The sequence below is a fragment of the Canis lupus genome, chromosome 12, assembly GCF_011100685.1.
Source record: "Canis lupus familiaris isolate Mischka breed German Shepherd chromosome 12, alternate assembly UU_Cfam_GSD_1.0, whole genome shotgun sequence".
Classification (NCBI taxonomy): domain Eukaryota; kingdom Metazoa; phylum Chordata; class Mammalia; order Carnivora; family Canidae; genus Canis; species Canis lupus.
The window spans coordinates 7,818,259-7,844,280 of NC_049233.1; the positions used below are offsets into that span (position 1 = coordinate 7,818,259).

General features: G+C 38.5%; 1 protein-coding gene across 1 annotated transcript in view; it reads left to right on the plus strand.

The window, feature by feature from the left end:
- Positions 1-26,022, plus strand: part of DNAH8 (dynein axonemal heavy chain 8) — a 357,024-nt gene that overhangs the window by 13,855 nt on the left and 317,147 nt on the right. Inside the window, exons 4-7 of the mRNA XM_038553950.1 lie at positions 3,459-3,543; positions 9,080-9,231; positions 23,331-23,520; positions 24,007-24,170. Coding sequence (XP_038409878.1) covers positions 3,459-3,543; positions 9,080-9,231; positions 23,331-23,520; positions 24,007-24,170 — 591 coding nt within the window. The remainder of the gene's footprint in view (positions 1-3,458; positions 3,544-9,079; positions 9,232-23,330; positions 23,521-24,006; positions 24,171-26,022) is intronic.

Genomic DNA, 26,022 nt, shown 5'->3' on the forward strand with positions numbered 1-26,022 from the left:
GTCAGGTTTTTATTTAAAGTCCAGTTAGTTAACACACAATGTAATATTAGTTTCAGGTGTAGAATTTAGTGGTTAAACATTTACATAGAACACCTGGCTTTCATCATACCAAGTGCCCTCTTTCATCCCCATCACCTGTTTTACCCATTCCCCCTTTCCCCCCACCCCATCACCTCCCCTCTGGTCATCATCGGTTTGTTCTCTATAGTTAGGAGACTTCATCTTGAAATTCTTAATAATTTTTTAACAAGTATTCTTGCATTTTTTTTATTATTCCCGCATTTTTATTTTTCACTGTAGCTCACAAATTCTGTAACCTGTCCTGGCTGTGGATGATACCATCCATATAGCAAGATAGGTTATCAGCCTTGTTTCACCTGAAAATTGCTAAGCCATAAATTTGGTTAACCCCACAATTAGAATCCCAGCAGCTCTGCAGAGGATCTAGGCATTGACATTAGCACTGGTTAGTACCTTCAGAGAAGGACACCTGCTAGGACTAAGTTGGGGAGATGGGTGCCTGCAGAGCTGGTAATCTCATTCTTAAATATTTGCCAGTTGGCTTTCTGGGCTGACAGTCTTTGCTTGGAGGAAGTGTTTCTCACTGGCTAGCTGACTGGCCAAGAAGTGGGAGTGTCATATGCCTGCAGACCCTTTCATTTGTCATTCTTGACATATGTCTTGTGCTTTGGGTCTGTGTGCTTAGCTTCTTCCTTTAAGGCCTTCATGGAGCAGGTTAGACACTGCTTAGGCTGCACATCTAGGAGATTTAGGGAAATGTAGGTCTTAAGGGAAGAATAAAAAACACCTTTCCAGTGTTTCCCTAAGAGTTGTTTAGCAGTTGCAAAGCCACAGTGGAGGGGAGATAGTACAGCCAGGAGGGAAACCAATCTCAAAGTCTGGGAGAGATCAGAATGCTTATTTGGTTGAAGGGACAAGACAAACACCTAAATTGGCACCAAGATTGGTGGGCAGATGAATAAGATCATGGAACCAGGCATGAAGGGTCGTATAGTTGGGTGCAGTGATTTAGGAAACTGGATATAATGGCAGGTTTTTCTTTTATGTGAAGCCTGGTGTAGCTATCCAGAGTGAAAGTAGCTCATTAAAGGTCCCACAAAAGGGTAGACAGTTGAGGGTGTGATGGTTATTTTGTTCACCTTCAGATCTGATATCCAGTCTTTACTGCCTACTCCGTGGCCCAGAAGGCTGACCTCCCTAGAACCCATTGCCTCGCCTCCGTTGCCCTCTGGGTTCCAAGTGACTCAGTCACTAGGAGATGCCAGCAGGAGATAGGAGAGCAGAAGGGAGAGAAGTCTGACTCCTCCCTGCTTGGCCATGTCTTCTGGTTCCAGCCATATCTTCTAAATACAGTTCTTCCCAAGCTGTTCTTTTCCCACAGCACTGTGTCCACCTGCTTCCAGCTACACCATTCCCCAACTCATCACACTTCCAGGCTTTGGCCGGTACTGCTTTTTCCTTTGTTGGTAGTCCTGTTGTTGCCACCAGTGTCACAGCTTCCCTTAACCCTGCTCTGGCTTCCAGAAGTAGCCTCTTTCTTACAAAGTTTCTTCAGAAACCCCTTTTGGGGACTTCTTTTCTTGCCAGGACCCTGACCAAGACAGAAGCTTCTACCAAATTGGTATCTATGACTTTGCTGCTCTCTTCATCCAGCACTGCTCAGGATAATCTCAGACTATCTTGCTTTCCTGGTTTACATGACAAATGTTTTCCAAAGTCAAGGCAATAGCACTGTCGTTCTGTGGCTAGAGCACAGCCCTGGAGGCCCAAGGCTGGCATCTGGTTCCAGGCTCTGAACTCGTGGTTGTGTTTCTTTGGGTCTTTTACTCAAAAATTTTTTAGCTTTAGTTTTCTCTTCTGCAAGAGGGGTATAATAATGCCACCTTACCTAGTGTAAGGCTGTGGTAAAGCTCAGATAATCTATTTGCAAAATGTATGACTGAATTTTCAATTTGCCATCATGATTTCAGTCCATGACAACTTTCACTCTGCTGGTCTCTGAAGTACAATGTGTCCAAAAAAATGAGAATTTGTTGCATTTGATATTGTGATGTCTTTTTATCACAGGTATGTGCTCTTTTTTTTATATATATAATTTGGAGACTTTCAAATCTGATGGGTCATAAAATCAGATATGGCAGGAAAGTATTTATGGAACTGGGCAAGAATAGCTATGCTGACAGTTTTTGTATTTTTTAGATTGCAATTATGCAAGAGTCAAATTTATGTGTGAGATGGAAAAGTAGAAAATGAGGGGCTAGAATTTTGTAATCTGTGTAGCTCTGTTTCATTTCCTGGGGTGGTGGTTCCCAAATGGGATCCCAGAACCAACAGCACCACCAGCACCTGGAACTTTTAAAAGATTTATTTATTTGGGGAGGAGAGAGAGAGAGAGAGAAAGAGAGAGAGAGATTAAGTAGGAGGAACAGAGGGGAAGGAGAAAGAGAATCTCAAGCATACTCCACGCTGAGCACAGAGCCCAATGAGGGGCTGAATCTCACGATCTTGAGGTCATTACCCGAGCTAAAATCAAGAGTCAGACTGAGCCACCCAGGCCCCCCTCACCTGTAGTTTTTTTAAAAATGCAAGTCCTCAGGGCCAGGATTCTGTATTTTTTAAAAGCTCTGGGTGCATCTCTGAGGCACGCTAAAGTTTGAGAACCATTGTCCTAGGGGAAGAGGCTTCGCCAGATCTAGAATACCTCTTACCTATGGTCGATAAGTAAAGAGAAACCCGCTGCTCAAGAGAGACACTTAGGTTAAGGCATCAGTGGATTGGGTGAAGTGGGTTGAGTAACTTTGTATTTCCCAAATGATGTGTGAGGGTTTTTGCTTACATGACCTATTTGGTTTTCCACTTACTAAGATATTACTTTAACTTACAAATAAGCGCTTCATGCTCATAAACATGGGAGACTCTCATTATAATAATTCATTTTAGTTTGGCTACAATATGGGTCAAATGACAATTGCTGAAAACATCATACTCAAATAATTGGTCTAAGAACCCAATTAGCTGGTGAGGCAAGTTTTCTGCTCTCCAAGTCAGCTTTTAAGAATAGTTTGTTTTAATAATAATTCTTTATATTTACCACCAGTTGGACTCATTCATTTACTCCTATAAGATTCTGTGAGGCAGGGTCAGGTACATGGCTGTCAATTTATATATGGAGATCATCAGTGTAGGCTCAGAAATAGAACTCACCATATATTTCATGGTAATTTTGGAGTTAAAGTAGTTCAAAATCTAATCCTGCTTCTAATGTCCCTGTCACTATGTATCTTGAATAAAGTCTTTGAGCCTCTTTTTTTTTTTTTAATCTACAAAATGATGAGGATAAAGGCATGTGAAATGCCTACCCCTGGGTGTGGTTCATTTTGTTGTTGTTAATATAAGTAGTCATTTTATTCACCATCATTTTCTCTTTTATTTAACAGCTGGAACCATTTGCTCATTTTTTAATGAAAGATGGTTGTAAGACATTGAAATTTTTGTACCAGGAAGGAGATGTCCCTGGCCTTGGTAAGGATGTTTCATGAGGGCAATGTGCTGGTTAATGGATGTTAAAGTGCAGCATATCTTTTCTCTTATAAATAGATATATATTTATAAAGATTATATATATAAAGATATATTTATATAAAAGAAAGTTTGTTGGAAGCTTATGTGTGGAAAAGAGAGTGTCTTTTTCTCTTTAACGATTTATTTTTGGGAGAGAGAGAGTGCAAAAAGGGAGAGACAGAGGGGGAGGGAGAGGGAGAGAGAATCTCAAGCAGACTCTGAGCATGGAGTCCCATATAGGGCTCAGTCTCAGGACCCTAAGATCATGACGTAAGCCAAAATCAAAAACTGGATGACCAACTGACTGAGCCACAGGTTCCCCCCAAAAGAGTGTCTTAAAAACAATAAATTTTCAACTGAAATATATATTTCAGGCATTACTATAAGGAGAAAATATACTTACAGAAATCACTGAGAGGTGCCTGGGTGACTCAGTGGTTGAGCGTTTGCCTTTGCGTCAGGGCATGATCCCAGGGTCTTGGGATCGAGTCTTGCATCAGGCTTCCCGCAGGGAGCCTGCTTCTCCCTCTGCCTATGTCTGCCTCTCTGTGTCTCTCATGAATAAATACATAAAATCTTTAAGACAAAAAAAGAAGAAATTATTGATATCTCCTGGCAGATAGATGTTTTCACTAGAATTTAATTCCATTTTCTCTGAAACAGGTGGAGCCATTTTCCACACAGGTTTTCAGGTGACTAGTAATAGTCATGAAACCATGTGGGAGCTCAGCAGCTGTCCATGTGATCTTGGGTTGGCATCTTGTTTCTGCTTCAGCTGTCAGTTGAAATATCTGGCTTCCTTACTATTCACAGGATTCCTAAAATAACACTTTACCAGGATGTAAAACTTTTGTATTAATAACAGGTGCATGGACCATCCTTTTGGTCTTTAACTACTTATCTTTGAAGTCCTGTGATTTGTCCCTCCTACTGATTCTTTCTCATTTTTCTCCTCTGCTGACTTTAGGTGAGGCTAATATCCCATGCCTGCCCTAGTATTCCAAATTGAAAACCTGTAGTTCTGAAACCAGATTCCCTCTCTGAAGTTGACACTGCTTATTCCTTTAAAAGTAAAGCTTTTATTCCATTGTGTATGTATACCACATCTTCTTTATCTATTCATCTATGGATGGACACTTGGGTTGCAGCCATAAAAAAGAATGGAATCTTGCCATTTGTAACAACATGGATGGACCTAGAGGGTAAAGTACTAAGTGAAATAAGTCAGAGAAAGACAAATACCACAGGGTTTCACTTATATGTGGAATTTAAGAAACAAAACAAATGAACCAAAAGAGAGAGAGAGAGACAGACAGAGACAGACAGACAGACAGACAGACAAAACACAGCCTTTTAAATACAGAAAACAAACTGGTGGTTTCTAGAGGGGAGGTGAGTGGAGGACTGAGTGAAATAGATAAAGGATTAGGAGTACACTTATCTTAGTAAGCACTGAGAAATATATAGAATTGTTGAATCATTACATTGTACACCTGAAACTAATCTAACATTGGATTTCATCCCTCAGGAAATATTCTAAAAAGTAAACCTTTATTGTGCTGCTTGCTAGTTATTGGATTGGATCCAAACTGCTCATTTCTCCACTAAGGCTCATCATAACTGGGACACATAGCGTTTGTTTAACCTGCTCTCCTATTCTTGCAGACATGAATTTGCTGCTCCCTTTAAGCCAGCCTCTTCTTTGTTTTCTGGACATTCCAGGGTCATTTCTGTGCCCCTTTTCTGCCCTCCTGACTCTCTCAGAATGCCTTTCTTTTCTATATCCAGCCAAATATACTTCTCTTCCAGATCACCTAAGACATTCTCTCTTCTACAGAGCTTGCCCAGGGTGTTCCAAGCCCATCCATCATTATTCTCCAAACTCCTCCTGTCTCATTTAAAGTTTGCATTGTAAATTACAGTACTTGATTATGTTCTTCTATTTTCATCTAATTCTTTATTTTTTTTTTTTATATTTTATTTATTATTTATTTATTTAAGTCACAGACAGAGAGAGAGAGAGGCAGAGACACAGGCAGAGAGAGAAGCAGGCTCCATGCACCAGGAGCCCGATGTGGGATTCGATCCCGGGTCTCCAGGATCGCGCCCTGGGCCAAAGGCAGGCGCCAAACCGCTGCGCCACCCAGGGATCCCCATCTAATTCTTTAATATAAGAAAATACCTACAATGAGAAGAAAAATAAAAACCACTCACATTCTCAGCCATTTGGAATAAGCATCATTAATTCCTTGATGAATATTTTCTCTAACTTCTTTGCCCAGCCCCCCTTTTCTATAGAGAAAGGGAAGAAGGGAAGGAGAGAGAGAGAGAAAAAAGTTACATGTATGTATAGTGCATGTGTATGTATATATATATGTATATATATACATAGAGTTGGATCCCCTTTTGTAATATGTAGATATTATATATAGAGAGATAGATATACTACAAAAATGGGATCCAACTCTACGTGTTATTTTATGGTGGGTTTTAAAATTTGATAATATTCTCTTTATCATGCCACTGGATACATTTTTACAATTAAATGGTAAACAGCTGGATATTGTATTTAGTTAGGATAATATAACTATTATTTTCAAAACTTAACTCTTATTATTAGAACTTAGGTTGCTTATGACTTTTTGCTCTTTTATTTTTTATTTATTTATTTTTCCTTTTTGCTCTTTTAAACAATACCTCAGTGAATATCACTGAAGCTAATGTGGATGAGGAAGACTTTAGGCAGAATTCTCAGGAGAGGAATTGGCAGATAGAAAAGATATACACACACGTATACATATATATATATATAATGTACATATGTATATATATATTTTTTTGAGAGAGAGAGAGAGAGAGAGAGAGAGAGAGAACATGCATATGGAGGTGAGAGGGAGAGAGAGAAAGAGATAATCCCAAAGAGGTTCCATGCTTAGCACAGAGCCCAACATAGGGCTCAGTCTTACAACCCTGAGATCATGACTGAGCTAAAATCAAGAGCTGGAGGCTTAACTGACTAAACCACCTAGGTACCCCCAGATAGTTATATTTTTAATAACTATTTTGCTACCTACAAAAGTAATACATTTGTTAGCTTGGTAAATATTCCTCTATATGTCTGCTAATATAGAAATGCTTATTATCATTTAAAATATAAACATATAATACATTTTATTCTTGATTTGATTTTTGCATTTGACAGTATAGCCTAGACAGTTTCTGTCATCATATATAGATTTACCTCATTTAAAAAATACTGTACAGGGGTGCCTGGGTGGCTCAGTCAGTTAAGCAACTGGCTTTAGCTCAGGTCATGATCTTGGGGTCCTGGGATCAAGCCCTGCATTGGGCCCCCAGCTCAGTGAGGAGTCTACTTGATCATCTCCCTCTCCTCATGTCCCCTCTTGTGTCCTTTCTCTCACTCTGTCTCTCAAAGAAATAAATAAATAAAATCTTTTTAAAAAGTTTTAAAAATGCTACACACTATTCAATAGTGCAGCTGCATTTTGATTTTTAGACACTATTCCCCTGTTGATGGATGTACAGAATATATAGGTGTAGACAGAACATATTTAGCTATAGGTAATGAAGATCCTAATGGTGTCTTAAACAAAGAGTGGGCAGTGGCTGGCAGTGGTTCAGATGCTCGGCATTGTCATCAGAAACACAGATTCTTTTTTTCTTCCCGTTTTGTCATTTTCAACATGTTGGCTTTTTGTTCATGTTTGGCCCACATGGTTATAAGATGAAGCTCAGATATCACATCTAGGGAAAGCTTATCTTCTCTCTTATCAGCCAGAACTGGGTCATGGGGCGACCATAGGGGTTAGGGAGGTTGAGAAAGCAGATGTCTCCTTCATATACATATTGCTGAATGAGACAATGGTTTTCTTATCAAGGGAAAAGGGGAGAGAAGTTATTAAGTGTAGAAGTAACTCTCTATGCCAACCTCCATGAACAAACATTTGAACCATTACGTACTCTGGCTTATCCAAGCAAAACAAATAAAAAAAATTACTTGGGCCATTCACAAAATTTAGAACTAGTCGAACCACCAGGCCTTGGGAAGGATGAAAAGAGAGCCTAGCCTTTCTACAGATTTCAGGGCAGTTTATTTAGGAATCGTCACTAGATTGACATCTCTCAACCCCCCTTTTACCTTTGTGTGCCTCCAATCAGGACTGACATCATTGAGAGCCTCATCAGTCTCGTTTTCACATGCCCACCACCACAGGGCTCTGAGATGGGTGTCCTCCAGGGTCACAGAACAGGGGAACCCTCTATACTCAAAGGAGGGAAACCTGGGAAGACAACATATTTTCATGGTTTCATGATGGGGATTTTAGCATTTCTTTTATCATGTTTTAAATTGTTTATTGTAAATAGGAAGACTGTTTAATTATGCTCTTCATGTTACAACCAACCATCTAACAAAGTTACTATATTTTTAATAGTTTTTAAACTTAAATGATTAATTTTCATTGAAATTAGGTGGAGGAAGAATTTAATATATAACTTGGATGCTATATTTTTTTAATTTTTTATTTATTTATGATAGTCACAGAGAGAGAGAGAGAGGCAGAGACACAGGCAGAGGGAGAAGCAGGCTCCATGCACCGGGAGCCCGACGTGAGATTCGATCCCAGGTCTCCAGGATCGCGCCCTGGGCCAAAGGCAGGCGCTAAACCGCTGCGCCACCCAGGGATCCCCGGATGCTGTATTTTAAAAAAAAGATTTTATTTATTTATTCATGAGAGACAGAGAGAGAGAGAGAGAGAGAGAGAGAGAGAGAGGCAGAGACGCAGGCAGAGGGAGAAGCAGGCTCCATGCAAGGAGCCCTATGCAGGACTTGATCCCAGACCCTGGGATCATGACCTGAGCCAAAGGCAGATGCTCAACCACTGAGCCATTCAGGTGTCTCAACTATGAGTGTATTTACTAGGGGACTAAGTCCTCTCTGGAGAGTCAGTGAAGGCTTCTAAGAGACTTGGGTTTCAGCTGAGATCTGAAAGTAGAAATCAGGGAGGCCAAATGTTGGAGATGGGATAGAACCATTTGTGGGAAGTCACTACCTGAGGCAAAGCCAAAAGGAGCAAAGTACAGAGCTCAGAGAAAGGAAGCAGAGAGGCTGCACTGTAAGTATTCCAATTATTGACATCTTTTTGTAGACAATATATATAATATATAGTCATCACAATCATATCAAAACTTCTTTTTTTTTAAAAATTTATTTATTTATTTATTTATTCATGAGAGACACAGAGAGAGACAGGAAGAAATATAGGCAGAGGAAGCCCGATATGGGACTCGATCCCAGGACCCTGGGATCACGCCCTGAGCCAAAGGCAGACACTCAACCACTGATCCACCCAGGTGCCCCCATATCAAAACTTCTTACAGTAAAGTAAAGCAAGAAACAACAGTGTGAGATCCATAGTAATTTATCACAGTTAATCATTTATGTGATCACACACTATGTTCTTGATTTTCGTTTTCAGAATGTGGTCGAACTATTGCTGGAGCAACCAAAGGGGCAAAAATGATGAGATTGTACATAGACAATGCAGCCCCAGAGAAACTGAAAGGATTATGTATATTTTTTGTTCGCTGTCACAGTGATACTGCTATAAATGCTAAAAATATTCATGAGGTATGTTTTTATTTTTTTCAAATATATAGTTAGATGTTTTCTTCCAGCTTAATTGAGATGTAACTGACATTTAACATTGTGTAAGTTTAAGCTGTATATAATGTGTTGATTTAATGCACTTATATTTTGTGAACCAATTACCAACGTAGCGTTAGCAAATACTCCATCATCTCACATAATTCCCTTTTAGTTGTTGTTGTTTTTGGCGATGACATTTAGGGTGAACATTTGAGAACATCTTAGCAACATTTGAGTATATATTAGTATTAGCTATGATCACCATGCTATAGATCCCCAAAACGTATTCATTTTATAACTCCTAGTTTATATGCTTTGATGAACATCTCCCAATTTCCTCTACCCCACAGCCCTTGGTAATCAACATTCTACTCTTTATTTCCACGAGGTCAGCTTTTTTAGATTCCACATATAAGTGAGATTGTACAGTATTTGTCTTTTTCTATCAGACTTATCTCACTTAGCATAATGTCCTCAAGATCCACCCATGTTATCCCAAAGGCAGCATTTTCTTCCTTCTTGTAGCTGAATGATATTCCATCCTGCAATGTATACCATATCTTCTTTATCCATTTATCCATATATGGCCACCAAGGTTGTTTCTGTATTTTGATTATTGTAAATAATGCTGGAATGAACATGGAGGTGAAGATCCTCTGGATATATATCCAGAAGTAAGGTTGCTGGATATCTCTTGTCAAATTTTAGTTGACTGTGCACATGTGGATTTATTTCTAGACTCTTGATTCAGTTCCATTGGCCTATGTGTCTATTTTTATGCTAAGTCGCATACTGTTTTGATTGCTGTAGCTTCACAGTATAGTTTGAAATCAAGAAGTGTGATGCTCCAGCTTTTCTTTTCTTCCTTTTTATCTCTCTCTTTTTAAAAAGAGTTATTTATTTATTTGAGAGAGAGAGAGAGAGCATGAGCAGGGGGCAGGGGGTGAGAGTTTCAAGCAGACTCCATGCTGAGCACAGAGCTCAATCTCACAATCCCGAGATCTTTACCTGAGCCAAAACTAAGCATTGGACACTTAACAAGCTATACATTTGTTTCTTATAGTGCCCTTGTCTGGCTTTGGTATCAGGGTACTTCTGACGCTGTAAAATGAATTTAGAGTGTTTTCCCTTCTTCAGTTTTTTGGAAGAATTGTAGGAGGTTTGGCATTAATTCTTTAAGTGTTTTGTAGAGTTGACCAGTGAAACCATCTGGTACTGAACTTTTCTTTGTTGAGAGGTTTTTACAGATTTATTTATTTGAGAGAGATAGAGAGAATGAACACATGAATGGGGGGGAGGGGCAGAGGAAGAGGAAGAGAGAGAATTTCCAACAGACTCCTCACTGAATATGGAGCCTGATGCAGGGCTTGATCTCACCACCTACGAGATCATGACCTGAGCCAAAATCAAGAGTCAGGCTTAACTGACTGACCCACCCAGGTGCCCCTGTTGCGGGGGGGTGGGGGGGTGGGGTTAATTACTGATTCAATCTCTTATTATTGGTCTGTTCAGATTTTCTATTTCTTCAGAATTCAGTCTTTGTAGATGGTAAGTTTCTAGGAATTTTTTTTTTTTTTTTTATGATAGTCACACAGAGAGAGAGAGAGAGAGAGAGGCAGAGACATAGGCAGAGGGAGAAGCAGGCTCCATGCACCGGGAGCCCGACGTGGGATTCGATCCTGCGCCCCGGGCCAAAGGCAGGCGCTAAACCGCTGCGCCACCCAGGGATCCCAAGTTTCTAGGAATTAATCCATTTCTTCTAGGTTGTCCAATTAGTGTGAATATAATTGTTCATGGTTATTTCTTATGATCCTTTGTGTTTCTTTGGTACTTTGCCTCCTCTTTTATTTCTGATTTTATTTATGTGAGTCTTCTCTCAGTTTTCTTAGTTTTTCAATTTTGTTATCTTTTCACAAAACAGCTTTTAGTTTTGTTGATCATTTCCTTTTTTTTTTAAAAAAATTTTATTTATTTATTCATGAGAGACACAGAGAAAGAGAGGCAGAGACACAGGCAGAGACACAGGCAGAGGGAGAAGCAGACTCCATGGAGGGAGCCTGATGTGGGACTCGATCCCGGGACTCCAGGATCACACCCTGGGCCAAAGGCAGACACCAAACCGCCGAGCCACCCAGGAATCCCCTTGTTGATCATTTCTATAGTTTTTCTCATCTCTATTTCATTTATTTCTGGACTTATCTTTGTTATTTCCTTTCTTATGCTAACTTTGGGTTCAGTTTATTCTTCTTTTTTGAGTTCTTTGAGGTGTAAAGTTGTTTAATATCTTTCTTTTTTCTTAATATAGGCATTTATCACTATAAACTTGACTCTTAGAACTGCTTTTGCTGCATCCCAACTCCTATAGGTTTTGCTATGTTCTGTTTCCATTTTCACTTATTTCAAGATATTTTTTATTTCCCTTTAGATTTCTTCTTTGACACATCGGTTGTTCAGGAGTGTGTTAATTTTCACATATTTTTGAAATTTCTAGCTTTTCTCCTGTTACTGATTTCTAGTTTCATACCACTGAGATTGGAAAAAAAATTGGTATGATTTCAGTCATCTTCAATTTGCTGTTTTGTCACCTATCATAGGATCTTTCCTGGAAATGTTCTATGTGCACTTGGGAAGAATGTATATTCTGCTATTGGGTGGAATGCTCTGTACATGTCTTTTAGGTCCATTTGGCCTAAATTACCATTCAAGTACAACATTTTCTTATTTATTTTTTGTCTGGATGGACTGTCCACTGTTGAAATTTGTGTTTTCTGTTTCTCCCTTCAGATCTTTTAGTATTTGGTTAAGATAGTTAGATGCTCTGATGTTGGGTGCATATATATTTGTATTTGCTTTGTCTTTTTGATAAAGTGCTCTGTGTCACTATATCATAATCTTCTTTGTGTCTTGTTACTGTTTTGGCTTAGTGTCTATTTTGTCTGATATAAGTGTGGCTACCTCTGCTTCCTTTTGGTTTTCACTTGCATGCAATGTTAATTTTCTCTCTTCACTTTGAGCCTATGTGTGTATTTAAAGCCGAAGTGTTGGGTCATATAGTTGTAAGCAGCATATAGTTGAGTCTTGCTTTTTGAATCCATCCAGCCACTCTGTGCCTTCTGATTGGTGAACTCAGTCCAGTTACTTATAGAATAATTATTAGGACACCTGGGTGGCTCAGCAATTGAGCGTCTGCCTTTGGCTCAGGTTGTGATCCTGGGGTCCCGGGATCGAGTCCCATATTGGGTTCCCTGCACGAAGCCTATTTATCCCTCAGCCTATGTCTCTGACTCTCCCTGTCTCTCATGAATAAATAAATAAAATCTTATAAAAACAATAATTATTGATATGTAAGGATTTACTAATGCTATATTATTGATTACTCTCTAGGTGTTCTGTACTTCAATTTTTTTCTTTTTCCCTCTGTTTCTACTTGCCTTTGTAAATTGGTATTTTTCCATGTGGTGTGCTCTGTTCCCTTCCTTTTTAATCATTTGTGAATCTACCATAGATTTTTGCTTTGTTCTTACCATGAGGCTTACATAAAACATTATAAATACAACAGTTTATTTTATGCTGATAATAAGTAACTTTAATTGCATACAAAAACTCTGCCCTTTTGCTCTTCTCTTTTATGTTTTTGATATCACAAATTATGTCTTTTCATACTGTGTATTCATTAACAAGTTTTGTAGCTGCAGTTATTTTTATCATTCTCGTTCTTTAACTTTTACACTAGAGCCATGTGGTTAACACCACCAATATTATGGTATTTGAGTATTCTGAATTTGACTACATACTTATCTTTTTTAGTGTATTGTATATTTTCATATGTGTTCATGTCAGTAATTAGTGTCCATTCATTTTGGCTTAAATAACTCATTTCAGCATTTCTTGTAAGGCAGATCTACTGGTGATGAATTACTTCAGCTTTTGTTTGTCTAGGAAAATCTTGATCCTTCCTTCATTGCAGAAAGGTAATTTTGCCAGATAGAGTATTCTTGCTTGGCAATTTTTTTTAAATTTTAGCACTTTGAATATATAATTCCTCACATTCCTGGACTGCCAGGTTTCTGCTAAGAAATCTGTTGGTAACCTTTAGGGCTTCCCTTGTAAATTACAAGCTTCTTTTCTTTTACTACTTTCAAGATTTTCTCTGTCCTTGAGTTTTGACAGTTTTATTATAATGTGCCTTGGAAAGGATCTCTTTAATTTTGTTTGGTGATCTATGAGCTTCATGAACTTGGACATCCAAATCTCTCCCCAGATTTGAGCAGTTTTCACTATTTAAATAAGCTTTCTGCCCTCTTCTCCCTCTCTTCTCTTTCTGGAACTACAATAATTTGCAAATTGGTGCTTTCAATGATATCCTATAGTTCACACAGACTTACCTTTTTGTCACTCTTTTCTCTTTTCTGTCCGCAACAGGATAAACTCAAAGTTTCTGTCTTCTATCTCACAGATTTTTTCTTCTGCTTGATCCATTCTGTTGTTGATGATCACTGTTGCATTTTTCATTTCTCTGTATTCTTCAGCTCTAAAATTTCTGTTTGGCTCTTTTTATATAATTTCTATTCTATTAAACTTCTCATTTTGTTCATGTATTGTTTTTCTGATTTCATTGAGTTACCTTTCTGTGTTTTCTTTTATTCATTGAGTTCCCTATGTTGAATTCTTTTTCAGGTAAATTTCAAATTTCCATGTCTTTGGGGTTGGTTACTAGAAAATTATTGTGATCTTTTGGTAGTATCATTTCCTTTATTTTTCATGTTCCTTAAAGTTTTGCATTGCTGTCTTTGCATTTGAGGTAGTAGTTACCTCCTTCAGTCTTTATTATCTTTGGTAGAGAAATACCTTCCCTCAGCTCTGATGGTGTTTCTTAGGCTCCCTCAGACCTTCAATAGATAAACCTGCTCTATGCTTCTTTCTTCCTTTTATGGCTGAATTCTTGAGCTTGTATGCCTTGTCTCAATCCTGCAGTGTACCAGGCTGACAGCCTCCCTTTCATTTTCCCAAAGGTGATACTAAAGCTTAAGTTTGTGATCTTCCCCTGACCAACAGAGTTGTTCTGGCTTTCTTCGTGAACTCACTAGCCATCTGCCAAAGCTTGCTCTCACTGTTGCCATCAGGAGCATGCAGAGGGAACCAGCCACAGAGTATGGTGCATGTGTGGCTGAGGCATGCTGAGATCTGGGGGTGCCCATGGGCCAGTTGGGGTAATCTATGAGCCAAATATTCCCAATGGCCTTGCTGGGCTCCCAGTGGTGGGCTTCTTAATGGAGTCTGTGATACAATTAGTAGCATCTACTTCCCTTTAATGCCTTCTAACAGTCTTATCTGCCACTCTCTCAGCTTCTTTCTGCCCCCCATCCCCACTTCCAGCCATGTAGCTCATGATTCAGTACTCTGGATAGGGTGGAAGGGAAAGGAGGCTCTTTGGCAGCATCCTACATCCTGGGGAAACTGGATACTCACTTAATTACTCTTTTCCTTAAAGGAGAAATCAAAGGCTGAGAAGATCTCTCTAGATTCTAAACAGTGTTGCCTTAAGGGAGGGGTGATGTGGATAAAGTCAATCTGGTCCTCTTATCTAATGCACCCAAATTCTTATTGTTTTGCTCCAACTGTGTGCTTAAACTTCTCTTCTGGAAACCTGGACTTTCAAAAAGGCTTTCTTGTCCATAGATAATGAAGGGTGCTTTCCAGGGGCTCCTAGACAGTGTCTGAGAGAGGTTGGAGTTGGTTCACAGCTACTTCAGGTTCCACACATGGACTGAGATCTGTATGCCTTATCCCTGATACATGTGGGTGAGACTCCTCCTGAGTTTCTTGGCATATGGTGCTGGATCCCACAGCTCCCATAAAGCCACTTTTGTTCATGGATAAAAACCAAATTAGTGGATTTTGTTAGGGAAAAAAACAATGGACATCTTATTCCACTGTGTATTGACATCATCAGCTTGTAGTTTAACATTGAACATGTTATCATAGTCATATTTTTGCTTTACTTTCTCTCCTTTCTACATGTAGGACTGAATTGAGTTCAAAGAAAATAAGGTATTGCGAATCTGAGAAATTACTATAATAGAGCTCAGTGATATTTATCCTTTAGATACTGCTTTTAAAATTCATGAAAATCCCATTTCTTCTAGATAATTTCCATCTTTCCATTTATCTGGGAGTGAATTTAATGTTATTCATACAATTCTGAGTATCAGTTACTTTATTTAACCTTCTCTTTACTTAACATTTTAATTCTTTGATAGTTTCAGAAAGAAGAGAGAATTGACCTGGGCATTGTTTACTTAGTCACAGGAAGCCAGCTTGATGGTTTGGGAAAAACAGCACTTTTATTCAGATAGACCAAAATTTACCTCCCAGCCTCACCACTGACCAGTGGAGTGTTCCTTGAAAAGTTGCTTTTCTTTTCTATGACTTAAGTTTCTAAATATTTAAACTGGGAATAGTCATAAACACCTTGCAGGATTGTTGTGAAACTAAGTGATCATATCAGCACATTCTTACCTTGCCTGACATAGTAGTCCCTCAACAAATACTAGCTCTTATTAGTATTTTTTAGAGAGCCTTAATAAAAGTCTCCCTTTTTACAATGGGAAAGGTAACTGAAATCCAACCTAATTTTTCTCCTCTTCTGCTTAGGATAAAATATTACTTTGAGAGAGGTTGTTTAGCTTTGTTTTGAGTTCTAGGCTGGGAGTTATTTCCCTCTGACTCCTTGTGATATTTCTGATGGCTGATGAAACCTGTTCTATAAATGTGCTTCATAGGAGATCTGTCTCTTCTTTCTGTTTGTTCGTTTGTTTGTTTTTCTTTTTTTTTTTGTATATATTTTTTATTGGAGTTCGATTTGCCAACATATAGTGTAATACCCAGTGCTCATCCCATGAAGTGCCCCCCTCAGTGCCCATCACCCAATCACCCCAACCCCCCGCTGACCTCCCTTTCCACCACCCCTTATTCGTTTCCCAGAATTAGGAGTCTCTCCTGTTCTGTCACCCTCACTGATATTTCCCCATTCATTTTCTCTCCTTTCCCCTTTATTCCCTTTCACTATTTTTTTATATTCCTCAAATGAATGAGACCATATGATGTTTGTCCTTCTCCAATTGACTTACTTCATTCAGCATAATACCCTCCAGGTCCATCCACGCTGAAGCAAATGGTGGGTATTCATCATTTCTAATGGCTGAGCAATATTCCATTGTATATGTAGACTACAGCTTCTTTATCCATTCATCTTTCGATGGACACCAAGGCTTCTTACAGTTTGGCTATTGTGGACATTGCTGCTATAAACATTGGGGTGCAGGTGTCCTGCTGTTTCACTGCATCTGTATCTTTGGGGTAAATCCCCGGCAGTGTAATTGCTGGGTCGTAGGGCAGGTCTATTTTTAACTCTTTGAGGAACCTCCACACAGTTTTCCAGAGTGGCTGCACCAGGTCACATTCCCACCAACAATGCAGGAGGGTTCCCCTTTCTCCACATCCTCTCCAACATTTGTTGTTTCCTGTCTTGTTAATTTTCCCCATTCTCACTGGTGTGAGGTGGTATCTCATCGTGGTTTTGATTTGTATTTCCCTGATGGCAAGTGATGTGGAGCATTTTCTCATGTGCTTGTTGGCCATGTCTATGTCTTCCTCTGTGAAATTTCTGTTCATGTCTTTTGCCCATTTCATGATTGGATTGTTTGTTTCTTGGCTGTTGAGTTTAATAAGTTCTCTATAGATCTTGGATACTAGCCCTTTATCTGATATGTCATTTGCAAATAACTTCTCCCATTCTGTAGATTGTCTTTTAGTTTTGTTGACTATTTCTTTTGTTGTACAGAAGCCTTTTATCTTGATGAAGTCCCAATAATTCATTTTTGCTTTTGTTTCCCTTGCCTTCATAGATGTATCTTGCAAGAAGTTGCTGTGGCCAAGTTCAAAGAGGGTGTTACCAGTGTTCTCCTCTAGGATTTTGATGGATTCTTGTCTCACAGTTAGATATTTCAACCATTTTGAGTTTATCTTTGTGTGTGGTTTAAGAGAATGGTCTAGTTTCATTCTTCTGCATGTGGCTGTCCAATTTTCCCAGCACCATTTATTGAAGAGACTGTCCTTTTTCCAGTAGATAGTCTTTTCTGCTTTGTCGAATATTAGTTGACCATAGAGTTGAGAGCCCATTTCTGGGTTCTCTATTCTGTTCCATTGATCTATGTGTCTGTCTTTGTGCCAATACCACACTGTACACAGCTTTGTAGTACAACTTGAAATCTGGCATTGTGGTGCCCGTGGCTCTGGTTTTCTTTTTCAATATTCCCCTGGCTATTCAAGGTCTTTTCTGATTCCACACAAATCTGAAGATGATTTGTTCCAATTCTCTGAAGAAAGTCCATGGTATTTTGATAGGGATTGCATTAAATGTGTAAATTGCCCTGGGTAGCATAGACATTTTCACAATATTAATTCTTCCAATCCATGAGCATGGAATATTTTTCCATCTCTTTATGTCTTCCTCAATTTCTTTCAGAAGTGTTCTGTAGTTTTTATGGTATAGATCCTTTACCTCTTTGGTTAGGTTTATTCCTATGTATCTTATGCTTTTGGGTGCAATTGTAAATGGGATTGACTCCTTAATTTCTCTTTCTTCAGTATCATTGTTAGTGTGTAGAAATGCCACTGATTTCTGGGCATTGATTTTATATCCTGCCACACTGCCGAATTGCTGTATGAGTTCTAGCAATCTTGGGGTGGAGTCTTTTGGGTTTTCTATGTACAGTATATGTCATCTGTGAAGAGGGAGAGTTTGACTTCTTCTTTGCCAATTTGAATGCCTTTTATTTCTTTTTGTTGCTTGATTGCTGAGGCTAGGACTTCTAGTACTATGTTGAATAGCAGGGGTGAGAGTGGACATCCCTGTCATGTTCCTGATCTTAGGGGAAAGGCTCCTAGTGTTTCCCCATTGAGAATGATATTTGCTGTGGGCTTTTCATAGATGGCTTTTAAGATGCTGAGGAATGTTCCTGCTATCCCTACACTCTGAAGAGTTTTGATCAGAATGGATGCTGTATTTTGTTAAATGCTTTCTCTGCATCTATTGAGAGGATCATATGGTTCTTGTTTCTTCTCTTGTTGATATGATCTTTCACATTGATTATTTTACAAGTGTTGAACTAGCCTTGCATCCCGGGGATAAATCCCACTTGGTCATGGTGAATAATCTTGTTAATGTATTGTTGGATCCTATTGGCTAGTATCTTGTTTAGAATTTTTGCATCTGTGTTCATCAGTGATATCGGTCTATAATTCTCCTTTTTGGTGGGGTCTTTGTCTGGTTTTGGAATTAAGGTGATGCTGGCCTCATAAAATGAGTTTGGAAGTATTCCATCCCTTTCTATCTTTCAGAACAGCTTTAGTAGAATAGGTATTGTTTCTTCTTTAAACGTTTGATAGAATTTTCCTGGGAAGCCATCTGGCCCTGGAATTTTGTGTTTTGGGAGGTTTCTGATGACTGCTTCAATTTCCTCCCTGGTTATTGGCCTGTTCAGTTTTTATATTTCTTCCTGTCCCAGTTTTGGTTATTTGTGATTTTCCAGAAATGCATCCATTTCTTCTAGATTGCCTGATTTGTTGGCATATAGCTACTCATAATACATTTTTAAAAACATTTTATTTGGTATTGGTTGTGGTCTCTCCTCTCTCATTCATGATTTTATTAATTTGAGTCTTTTTTTCTTTTTAATAAGGCTAGCTGGGGATTTATCCATTTATTAATTCAAAGAACCAACTCCCCCCACCCTTTTTTTTTTTAATCTGTCCTGTAGTTCTTCTGGTCTCTATTTCATTGGGTTCTGCTTGAATCTTTATTATCTCTCTTCTGCCTGGTGTAGGTTTGACTTGCTGTTCTTTCTCCAATTCCTCTAGGTGCGAGGTTAGCTTGTGTATTTAATTTTTTTCCAATTTTCTTCAGGGAGGCTTGTATTGTGATGTATTTCCCTCTTAGGACTGCTTTTGTTGTATCCTAAAGATTTTGAACAGTTGTGTCTTCATTTTCATTAGTTTCCATGAATCTTTTATATTCTTCTCTAATTTCCTGGTTGACTCATTAATCTTTTAGTAGAATGTTTTTTAACCTCCATGTGTTTGAGTTTCTTCCAGGTTTCTTCCTGTGATTGAGTTCTAGTTTCAAAATATTGTGGTCTGAAAATACGCAGGGGACAATCCCAATCCTTTGGTATCAGTTTAGACCTGATTTGTGACCCAATATGTGGTCTATTCTGGAGAAAGTTCCATGTGCACTTGAGAAGAATGTGTATTCAGTTGCATTCAGATGTTCTGTATATATCTGTGAAGTCTATTTGGTCCAGTGTATCATTCAAGGCCCTTGTTTCTTTGGTGATGTTCTGCTTAGAAAATCTGTCATTTACTGAGAGTGCCATGTTGAAGTCTCCTACTATTAGTGTTTTATTATCTAAGTATCTCTTTACTTTGATTATTAATTGATTGATATACTTGGCAGCTCCCACATTAGGGTCATAAATATTCATTATTGTTCGGTCTTCTTGTTGGATAGACTCTTTAAGTATTATATAATATAGTGTCCCTCTTCATCTCTTGTTATAGTCTTTGGTATAAACTCTAACTTATCTGATTTGAGGATGGCTACCTCAGCTTTTTTTTGAGGACCATTTGAATGTTAAATGGTTCTCCACCCCTTCATTTTCAGACTGGAAGTGTCCTTATGTCTAAAATGAGTCTCTTGTAGACCGCATATAGGTGTCTTGCTTTTTTATCCAGTCTGATACCCTGTGTCTTTTAATGGGATCATTAAGCCAGTCACGTTCAGGATAACTATTGAAAGATATGAATTTAGTATCATTGTATTATCTATATAGTCCTTATTTTTGTGGATTGTTTCTTTCAGCTCCCTCTTTCTTTTACAGGGTCCTCCTTAATATTTCTTGCAGGGCTGGTTTGGTGGTTACATATTCTTTCAGTTTCTGCCTATCCTGGAAGCTCTTTATCTCTCTTTCTATTATGAATGACAGCTTTGCTGGATAAACTATTCTTGCTGCATGTTTTCCTTATTTAGTACCTGAATATATCCTGCCAACACTTTCTGGCCTTCCGGGTCTTTGTGGAGAGGTCTGCTGTTAATCTGATATTTCTCCCCATATAAATTAAGACTCTCTTGTCTCGTGCTGCTTTAAGAATTTTCTGTTTATCTTTGAAATTTGCAAGTTTCACTATTAAATATCAAGGTGTTGACTGGTTTTTATTGATTTTTTTGGGGGGGAGGTCCTCTCTCAAATATGAATGCCTATTTCCTTCCCCAGATTAGGGATGTTCTCAGCTATGATTTGTTCAAATATACTTTGTGGTCGGGGATCCCTGGGTGGCGCAGTGGTTTAGCGCCTGCCTTTGGCCTAGGGCGCGATCCTGGAGACCTGGGATCGAATCCCACATCGGGCTCTTGGTGCATGGAGCCTGCTTCTCCCTCTGCCTATGTCTCTGCCTCTCTCTCTCTCTCTCTGTGTGTGTGTGACTAAAAATTAAATCTTAAAAAAAAAAAATATATATATATATATATATATATACACCTTGTGGTCCTCTCTATCTCTCTCAGCCTCTTCTGGAATCCCAGTTCAACATATATTCTTCCTTCTCAAGCTATCATTTATTTCCCAAGGCCTTTCCTTGTGGGCTCTTAATTGTTTTTATCTTTTCCTCAGTTTCCTTCCTTAGCATCAACTTGTCTTCTATGTTGCTCACTCTCTCTTCCACCTCATTAACCCTAGCAGTTAAAACATCCAGTTTGGATCACATCTCAGTTAAACTATTTTTAATTTTGGCCTGATTAGATCTCAATTCTGAAGCAATAAAGTATCTAGAGTCCTTACACTTTTTTCCAGAGCCACCAGTAACTTTCCAATTGTACTTCTGAATTAAATTTCTGACATCAAACTTAAATCCCCTTTCTGTAGCTCTGTGGCAGAGAGTTTTGCTTCTGATTCTTTCTTTTGTGGTGAATGCCTCCTTCTAGTCATTTTATCCAATGCAGAGTGGCTGTATAAATGAGCGGAGTCAAAAATATCAATCACAACCTAAGTAAAATACACCCTAGATGATTCTGAAGAGGTCAGAGACCACAAAATAAAGAAAAAGGAGAACAGAACAAAATAAACCAAAAGGACTACTAAAGTGAGAAACAAAATTTAAAACATAGTAGTAAAAGGAAAAAACCAAAAACCAAAAATAAGGGAGTGAAAAAAAAGAAATAAAAGGGTGGGGGGATGGTGGTGGTGGGGAGAGAATGTAATCTCCCTGAGGGGACCTAGAGCATGATCCCCTTGGTTCTGAGTGTATTTTGTTCTATATATTAGAAGATGCTCAATCCCAAATTTATATAAACCAGGAATATTTATATAAAGACTCAACATCAACCATAATAACATAAACAAGATATGTTTATATCTTGTATATCTACCAAAATTAAATTGAATGCATTGAAGGGAATCCAGAAGTGAAAAATATATCTAAGACATGTAATTGTAGAAATATGAAAATCAAAAAGGAAAAAGTTAAAAATGAAGAGTGGTAAAATATTGTAGTTAAGGTGGGAAAAGAATAAAAATATTGGAAATTTTTAACCTGATATGAAAACGAGTTGTAATAATAATAATAATAAAAGGATCCTCTAGTTCTATATACTATTTTCCCTCAGTCCTGGAGCTTTCCAGCCCTGGTTCATCAGTAAACTTGCTCTTCCCCTGTTCTTCCATCTGTTCTTCTGGGGGAGGGGCCTGCTGTGCTGATTCTCAAGTGTGTGTGCCTGGGCAAAGGTGCCTAACCCCTTGTCAGGTGTTGGCTCAGTATGAGCTGTTTATCCTATGAGACCTTTGTTTCCTAGAGGGCCCGCCTCTCCCAGGTGCAATGTGAAAAGAAGAGGGGAAAAAAAAAAAAACCCGGCAGTGGCCAGGTTTCCAGCTCTGGATTCGAGCTCCCCACAAGTAACTAACCACAGTCTCTCAGTCTGCACTGGCTCAGATGCTCCTGGGGGCAGGTGCAGGTGCACTGATCTTCACAGTTGCCAGATGCCCAACGGCAGGAGAGTTCTTACTTTCCTATGCCCTCTCTGCTTCTGCCTGTCCCAGGAGGAACAGAGGATAGCCGGATTTGTCCCCTTTGGCGCCCTGGGATCCAGGCCCCAGTGCTGCTGCTGGACCCACACTCCTGGGGACCACCTTTCCCGAAGGGAACAGAGGACAGCCCGCCTCCATCTGTTGCTGGGCTCTAGGGTAAAGGGAGCTCTGGGGCTAGCCTGCGTAACTGTCAGACATCTCCCAAATGCCCTGGAAGGCTGCGCACATCAGCCCTTTACCGAGATGGACTGTGGTGCAGTGAGCTTTGTCCCAGGTGCCCCTAGTCTTATAATGTCTCCAGGGATCTTGATGCTTCACTGCCCCTCCTGTGATTCACCTGGCTAGTCGCAGGTTCCCCTCCCCCACTTTATTTCTTTCTTATTTTTTTCACCTTCCTACCTTGTTAGAAGTGAAAATTTTTCTCTCTGTAGCATTCCAGCTCTTCTCTCTTTACCTCTCAGGTTGAATTCGTAGGTGTTCAGGATGTTTTTAAAGATAATCTAGGTAAGTTTGTGGGGCCAGATGAGTTGAGGACCCTACTCTACCACCATCTTGCCAGTCTCTCCACCCTTTCCCTATCCTGATGGAGTCTTTCTCCTCCCATTTCCATGGATAGAGCAACTCTCCACTAAGAACTTTATGCAGAAAGCTCTGCTTCATTTCCTTCATGTTGTAGAGGCTCAAGGCCATGCCTCCTTCCCTAGGTAGGAACTGAAGCACGGAGGAAAGTGTCATCTTGACCAACATACATGTGAGTGGTTAGAATGGAGGCAGAATATAAATTTGCTGATTTTAATACTCTAATTTTCATGATCACTTAAGTTTTCCATAATAGTATAAAAAAGCATTGTCTACACTCATTGTAATGTGAAATAAGTTATGATTTCCAGTTTTTAAATGGGGTTAGCATATAAAAATCACTTTTGAAAACCTCCCTTTCAGGAAGTGTTATTTACTGTACTGGACGCATCAACAGGAATCCTAAGTGGGATTAGGAATATGCTATCAAGTATATTTCTGCCAGCTATTCTTGCAACAAATAATTGGGGTGCTCTAAACCACTCCAAGCAAGGAGAATCTGAAAAACACATTTTCACCGAAACCATCAATAGATACCTTTCATTTTTAGATGGTAAGTATAAAATTTAAAATTAGTAAATTACTTAAAATGAGCAAATTAACTATAAGATATGTTATTAAAGATAAACATTAGAGGAAAAACATTCCATCTTGAAAGAAAGTGTTAATCAAAGTAATTTATGAGACTTAGAGGTAAGAGATCAAGTCATTAGAATCTCTCGTTTCCAGGGATTTTTGCCAGGAGTACGATACAGTTTTTTCCTTCCATTGTAGTGGGAAGATTCTATTCCTATATTATTAATGAAAAATTTCACCATATTTCACAGTATTACCTTATTATTAGCTCTTTTAAAAATACATATTTTTATTACTTTATATTATTAAAATACATAATATTAAAAATTATGAAATCACAATCTAATGATCAATTTGTACTATATTGCTATAAAGTATTAGATCTCTGACTTTTGAGTAATTATTGCCTGAAATCACACATTGACATTAAACACCTCTTCCCAATATTGTTTTTCTCCTTTAGGTGCTAGAGTAAGTATTGAGGGAACAGTTAAGTTAAAGAAGGTAGACAATATTGATTTTTCCAAGCTGCATACTTTTGAAGAAGTGACAGCTGCAGCAAGCAATTCAGAAACTGTTCGCCAGCTAGAGGAAGTGCTGATGACATGGTACAAACAGATCGAACAGGTGAGCTAACTCAAGTAATTACATCAGATAGGAGTCATGGTTTTCATCTGTGTCCTAGCCATTGCATTTTGTCCCTAAAGGGAAGAGGACTCTTCCATATTCTGTTATGAAACCTATCCTATTCTTGACTCTAGAGCAAAATCATTGTTATCTATGGGCCACTGAAAGTCAATTTTAAATATTTCTCACTTTTAAGGAGGGAACCACAAAAACATGGATTGAAAATGGAAAAAATGGAATGAAGAATTGGGAATAGCCAGCACTCATCTCCAATATTTTAAATATTGTTTATACTCTTCATAAGAGAAAGGAAGAGGATACAATGAAGTGACAGTGCTAGATGCTAATAAGTAGTTCTTTTTGATCAGTGGAATTGTCTGTGTTGACAAAGAGGTTCAAACTAGGCTTATTCATGTTGGTACTACAACTCTGTGGTCAAATAAATTTTCTCTGGCAGTAGGAAAAGCAGCAATAGGAATGAGACATATGTCAATTTTCTGAAAGCTGCCAACCTACACTACACATAATGCCCCAAATCAGGTACAATGTAATTGCTATAAACTGAAAGAGGACACTAGAACCAATTCAAAGATCTCTAGTTCATGAGCATAGGACAGTGGAACTAGAGAAGAAAATCTTCAGTGAAAACTAAGGTAAAAAAATCTTGACCAAGCAAGAGTTAGAGCATTTTCAATTTTACCTCTCTTAGAACGATGTTAGAAGGAAGGAGGTGCAGTTGGAATGGAAAAATTGGAGGACTTTGGAAACACCACTGGGCCCTGGAGTGGTGGCCACAGAATTTGTTCCAGGTGTCACTAGGAAATTGAATTGGGCAATTGAGCACTACAGGACTTCTATACTCACCTACTGTGTCACTGGAGGAAGCAGGAATTGTAACCCACTGTGGAAATAAGGCTGTGTCCTACACAGCGACTGAGGAGATCCAATTATTATGATCAATCAATACAGATTTTATTACATAAAAATGAGCAAACAAAAGAAAATAGTTTGAGATTTAGGGAGATTTAACAACTTGAAATAAGAAAATCAATTTGGACTATTGCCGCAGGTGGTTTTAATTAAGCAGAATCAATGCAGGAAGTGGAAAAGATCTTTAAAAAATTTGAACTGCGACATCTAAAATTAACCTTGACCCCCCCAAAATGAAATAAATAAAAAAAGAAACCTAAACCTTGACTTCTTGTCATACACAAAAGTTAATCAAGATAGATTGTAGACATAAATATGAAAGCTGAAACAAAAAATAGATACATGTAACAACATGGATGATTCTTTTTTTTTTAACATGAGTGAATCTTAAAGATGCTTTGAGTGAACAAATCCAATCTTAATTAAGTAAGGTGAAAAATAAAACAACCTACAAATGAACCAGAACACAACATATGACTGACTATATTAATATGTTCTTAAGATACAAAACCCAGAAGTCATGAAAGAAAAAACTGGCATATTTGACTATTTAAAAAAATTAATAACTTCCATATGGCAAAAATTACAAGCAAAACTAAAAAGTGAATGACCTTCTGGGAGAAAATATTAGCATACGTAACAAAGAGTATCTATAATATATAAAGAACTTCTATAAATCATTAAGAATGGGCAATATAGAGAAAAAGAGGTTAAGGATAAGAGCAATGTCATTGAAGGGAAATATATGGAGATATCTGACCTAGGAAAAAATGGGGGGTACTTGAGAGTGTCATGATATCTTCCAATTTTTATTTGATGAAGTCTCATGTGAAATTAAACTTGCACTGTATGGCCCTAAGTGGCAGAAGTAAGACTAGAGTGTGATGGCTATAAGAAGAGTTTTAATTTTGAAATCAGAATA